Genomic DNA, 6,356 nt, shown 5'->3' with positions numbered 1-6,356 from the left:
GGCATAGGTATTGAATGAAGAAAGTTTTAGGAATAAAAAAACTTTTATTACCAGATCTTCAAAGCATGTTTTAAGGATAATCACTTATTCAGAAAACTTCTTTCCAGATATTACGAACAATAGGAAAAGAAAGTCAGGCAGAGCGACTATTGCGGCAGGAGATTCTTAAGTTGAAGCAACAACTGCAGACCATTAGTATGGTAGATCAATTTGCTTCATATGCTAAGGTGCAGCGCAAGATTAATGCACTTAGTCAGCAATATAAGGATAAAGGTAGTGTGGTTTATGGGAAAGACTTTATAAATCATAAATATAATTTTTCATCTCTACAAATGGTGTCAGTTTATTTTGTATGTATACTTGTTTGTAGATTATTAATAAAGGTATCAACTTAATCTGAAGTAAATTAGAATTGTACATTTATCTGAAGTTCAGCAGTGACTTTTTACATCACATCTGTAAACACTCATAAACTTTCACAGTAATAAGCTGTGCTCATATTGGGAAAGCGTCCAATTTAACTTTAATAGTATACCAGTATTACAATTTAAAAAAAGACTACTTTTGCTGTCTTCCCCATTTTTTATAGCAATGGAAAGAAGTGTTGGAGAACAGCGCGTACGAATGGTCCTAGGAGGAACATTACGGACCATAGTAGGGCTCTTGTGTGTATGGCTTATCTGGGAACATAGATCAGATCCTGTGGTTTCACTACCAACAAATCTTGTATGGCCCTTTGGACCTATCTTGGCATTGCCTTCCTGTGAAGTTGGTCAGGTAAGGATTATGCAAAGGTGATTTCCCAGATTGTTGCATTTGAGTTATTTAATTTTTTGAACATTCAATATCAAATAAATGTAAGGAGATACAAATACCCTCTCAGTATTAATTACAATTTTCAGTAAGCATTAACAAAATCCATCAACCTTGTCTCCCAAAATTACATATGATTATCCTTCATATGGTTTTCAATATTAGGCATTGTAATAATGTTCTAGTCAGTCATGTGTCAATATTTTTTTTCTCTCTTCCTTTCCTCTTTTTCTTTGTTTTCACACTTACTGCATCAAATCAAATATTAATGGTACACTTCACTTGCCTTCCAAAGTCTAAGAATTTAGCCATTACTGGCACTTTACTGGACTTTACTTACCATGGTATATTAATGTATACCAGTGCAACATCTTGCTTTTATCCTTGAATATTTTGGGTAGCAAAGTTAGCTCTGCATTTGCAAATATGGGAGCCATAACACATTAGATTGAAAGCAGGATGCCATTTACCTATATTCAATGATAAATATATTTTTTACTTATTCTTTTCTTATTACTTTTCTTTTTTTAATAATGTTATTTTCCTGGGAATTTTCCAGTATATGTCTAACATGTATATGCTTATCAAGTGTTTGCCTTGACAGATAAGTGTCATGATATGGCTTGCAGTTGTCCGTACTGTCTGCAACAAAGTAAACACTGCACTTACATCACCCAGAACTACACCACAGCGGGCCACTCCAATCTTCAATCCACCTCCTGTATCTCCAACAGCTGTGCCTGTAGCTCCTCCATTAGATTAAATTATATTTTTTCTAATTCTTACATGCCAGATCTATACTGTCATTGTTATATATATGATAGAAACATTTCAGAGCTGTGTTACAAGATTGTATATTGAAAATGTTTAGAAGTCACAAGCTTTGTTACTTTTCCTATGTGACATAAACCCTTCAAGTTTTATTTATCCTTTTTGGTAGTTAGTTATTTAGTTTGATCTGTGATGTACTACATCACATACTTTTTTATTTTTGTATTTCATACTGATGCAATTTACCAAGCCTTATGCTGTGTTATATATTTTTTTTCGGTAGGTGTACATGTATTTACATCTGGGTATTTGTGTGTGTCTTTCAGTTCCAGAAAAAAAATCTGGAAGAATAGCTATAGATATATATAACTGTTGTTTTTTTTTCATTTAAATGTTTCTTTTTCTTTTGCAATTTGAGACCTCATCATTTTGTTAAGGTTAATATTGCAATTTATGGCATCATTATTTTTTGCACCATCCGATACATATGTGTATGTCTAAACCCATAATGGGCATAGCAAGTAAGTACATGCCATGCCCACTATGAGTTTAGTTTATTAATTGTCTATACACATAGATTGCTCCACAAGTACTTAGTTCTCAATTAGCTAATTACCATTACCCTTTTCTCCCTTTTATTTATTTATTTTTCCCCCCCTTCCCATATACTGTTACTAGTATTGTCAGTAACATTATAATAATCATAATGTCTCTGATGATAATTACAGCATCAATATTGGTAGCTTTATTTTTAAAAAAATCAAGGAAAGATGAAATCAGGTATGATCATATAGGCTACTAATTGATAGCTAATCACCTGTGGAGCCTCTTGCATGTAGAGACATTTCACAAAACAGTGAACACTACATTTTCCCAGCAGCAGTGCGTGAATAATTATGCTCAACATTTATTTTGGTTTGACTTGAAGATTTGACATTCAGTCTGCTGGGATGGTGAATCAAGTAATCAAGATCTTTATATTTTCACTTAGAAGAAAGACATTTCAGGCAGGTACATTATCTACTTGTTTAGTTGTCATTTTTTCATAGAAGTATAGAATTATTAATCTGGTTCCTGATTAATGAACTGTAATGATTGTTATTCTCTTTTTCTTCTACCTTTAATTTATAAAAAAATATTTATATCATCCCAGAATGTTGTTTAAATGTAAAGCATAGTTTTGTACTACATGTTTTCACAGTAATAGTTTAGCACTGATTAATAAATCACTTAATGACTGGTTAAAGTGCCATAAAGATGTTAGGTACTTACATTTTCTGACTTCTTCCCATAACTTTAGACTATATACATTAGAGAATGAGCTTCGTTTTCCATATGTATTTTTCAAAATTTCATCATGGGTTACAGTCAAGAGTCTTGCTTTATCTTTTGATAATTGATTCATCTATAATCTTCCAGTACTTTTTATCAAGTTTAATAGAATGATTCTTCATAGTTCATGCTTATGATCTTTTTTTTATGACCAGTATCAGTACCTGTTGTAAATGTGTTGCTGTCAACAAAGCTTGAGATGTAAATAATTTGGGGAAGAGCAGAACAAAACAAAATAAAATGTGGAAGAGCCAACAGATTTCATTCTCTCAAGGCAATTTTCATAAAGTACTGTTGCAAAGGTCATGAAAGTGCATTCATTATCTACATGGCCCAAGATAAAAAATGATATCAGGAGAGAATATCATTTATACATAGAGATAATCATCTCTTGTAATCTTAAAATACTGAATTGTTACCTAACAGTTTTGATAACAGTTAAGTGGTTTTACAGTCATTTTGACTATTTGATTTATGGCAATGTATGCTTATGTCAAATATAATTTACTAAACCACAATTTGTGTTTATTTCTAATAATATATCACCCAATGTATATATACATCAGACCCTCCTTTCTCATAGTTAATCCCCTAAAATGGTGTGAAAATGAAATGCTAGAGTAAGAGCTTAAATTTACATGTTGACTGATTAAGTAGTTTATATATGCTCAACCTTATTTCACTGTAAGACTTTTTACAAGACCTACTAACAATCCAAACACCTTTTTTTTATGTAATTTGTCAATCAAAGCTGTGATTATTTTATAACTAGAAAAAGAGTACAGTAGAAAACGGTAAGTCTCGGTACCCTGTGCAATTCAAATTCATACCACCTATTCCTTCACAGATATGTTCTAGTATGTAATATTCATATTCAATTTCACAAGCCATTGAGTATATACAAGTATTTTCCATTTACTTCTTACAGCAGATTTTAAAAATGGTTAATAACTAAAATACCAATTTACTATCCCTTTTGGCCTTTTCCTTTGCATAGTCGCATGCTGCTTTGCAATTTGATATGTAAATACCATTGCTAAAGTATAGAACAACTTTGTGATTCACTTACTTGGTACTTACTTATATTTACTTATTGTTTTTTTTACCTTTTATTGACCCTGGACTCAAGGAATAAGAGCAGATTAAACTGAAATTAGAAGCTCATTTTTAAATAGAGCAAAATTCTTAATTTCCACAGTCATGAGAAGTCATTTATTTAATTGTGAGTATTGTATGATTTTTTTTTTACATAAACCTATTTGTCAACACTGCTCAATACTCAACACTTGTCTTTCATCATCAACTATGAAATGAGGACTGAAGGAAATGGGGCTGTGCATTAGAATAAAGTGTTCTTCAGGCAAACTTGGACAATATAATGTAATGCTTTAATGGTTGTATTGTGCTTTTACTGCATATTTAGTCACCTTTATGAAAACATGAGATATGTGCAGTCATATATTTATCTTACAGCAAAATCTGTGTGAAAATCTGCTCACTCTTAGCATAACAGCATGCATAAAAATTAATACATTATAATAAATATTGCAGTTACCCAAGTACACACCTAAAGCATTATTTGAGAAACCCCAACTGTATCAATACCAATTATAAGTAGTAAAATAATACAGATGTACATGTATACAATATGCATATATATATACTACCATTTATTTTTTTCACAACCTACAATGTGTGTTTTGAGTGCTCAAATAAAATACTCCACTGAAAGAACTCTCATTCTCACTAGAAATAAATTAATATTGTGCTGTTATTTTGTATGAACTGTGAGAAAAGTCTCCCATTTTGAGGAAAAAACAATATGAAAACTAGCAATATAGGTGTATGTGCAGTGGAAGGGAATCTGACAGAGGAGAAACCTATGAGAAGATGCAACATATTCCCTTGATAGAATAACTCATTATATTAAATTTGTTTTCTTATCTATCTCAGTGCTGTAAAATTGGTCTTATAAAATTTACTCAAGGCATGAATATTAGAGAATCCATATATTTGAAAAAAAATATATATATATTTTAAAATAAATTTTTCGCATCACCACATATTCTATGTATACACATTTAATTTTTTTTTTTTTTTTCTGTTGGTGTTAGTGAATATTATGATCGTTCATCTGATACTTTCTTTGCTGACAGTTTTAGATGATTAAATACCTATAGATTATTTTTGTACATGTAAGTATCACTTCTACAGATTATTTTTTTACTTATAAGTATCAGTTACTTAGATTTTTTCAGTATAAATGCTATTGTTATAGATTATTTTTTTCACATATAATAAATATAACTTTTAGATTTTTTTCTACATGAATATCACAATCTCCCATTCAATTACAGTAATGTGTCAATTGTTAAAAACTATCACTTACATGTTATATATTACTTTAGCCATTAGTATTAACACTTACAGGAATTTAAAAATTACCAACTTTGTGCTTTATTATTACAATTCTTTTTATTTCATATTTTGTGCAACCATTATTTTTTTTGTTAAGCTAACAATATATAATACATTATAAAATGACAACCAATAAAAAGATATACAGGAACATCTAATCAATGTGAGAATATATTTGTATTGCACAAAGGTTGATAAATTGTTTTAATGATACATTATAAATTTAAGGAAAATATTTTAAGTTTTAAGATAAGCACTTGGTATTCTAATGCAAATGAGAAGTTCATTAGGTGATACAAATATTTAAAATGAGAAGTCCAGTAACTTATCTCATCTCTTATTTTTTAATTACTGCAATCCATTATTTTCACTAAAACAACTGCTCTGTATTCTACAAGTAACTTTAGATGAAACATATAAATAATGCACATATACAAACACAGTAACATAGACTATACACTATGGTAAAAGTAAACACAGCTAAAGTAAGAGAAAAACATTATGGAACAATGAATGATAAAGCCAGAATGGATAAAATCCATTTCAATTTGAATGTCTGACAGTGAGTCTAGTTTGACTCAAAATGTCATAATTTAGTATTCCTGTCCCATGATTTATATGTTAATAACATTTCATGTGATACAACTCTGAATATACATACTTAATCTAATACCACCAGGAAAATGTAGTGATCACTGCAGAATTGTTTGTGAAATGTCTCTACACCAGGAGTCAATTAGACCTTGTCAGCTCACCTGATTCACATTTCCTTGAATTTTTGGGGAAAAATATCCTCCTTAATGATGTATCAGTATAAATTCCTGCAGCTGACTAACAAAGTCAGACACAGCCCACAGAAAATTAAGAAGGGAGGAGGTGGTGTTGGCCTGCCCTGTTGTCAATGCCACCAAAGTAACCCACCTCAATCCCTATTCTCAATATCAAATCTGCTAGCAGATGATGTAAGAATAATTCACACAGTAAACACTTTTCTAAAGGAGACTGAAATAATGAATAGGATC

General features: G+C 30.6%; 1 protein-coding gene across 1 annotated transcript in view; it reads left to right on the top strand.

Annotated features, from left to right (window-relative positions):
- LOC119574266 (guided entry of tail-anchored proteins factor 1-like) overlaps positions 1-4,308 on the top strand; it is a 6,291-nt gene extending 1,983 nt beyond the window's left edge. Inside the window, exons 2-4 of the mRNA XM_037921426.1 lie at positions 108-273; positions 590-777; positions 1,418-4,308. Coding sequence (XP_037777354.1) covers positions 108-273; positions 590-777; positions 1,418-1,576 — 513 coding nt within the window. The 3' untranslated portion in view covers positions 1,577-4,308. The remainder of the gene's footprint in view (positions 1-107; positions 274-589; positions 778-1,417) is intronic.
- The last annotated feature ends 2,048 nt before the right edge of the window (positions 4,309-6,356 follow it).

This window comes from Penaeus monodon, chromosome 6, assembly GCF_015228065.2.
Source record: "Penaeus monodon isolate SGIC_2016 chromosome 6, NSTDA_Pmon_1, whole genome shotgun sequence".
NCBI classification, from domain to species: Eukaryota; Metazoa; Arthropoda; class Malacostraca; order Decapoda; family Penaeidae; genus Penaeus; species Penaeus monodon.
This window is presented reverse-complemented; position numbering and strand designations above follow the sequence as displayed.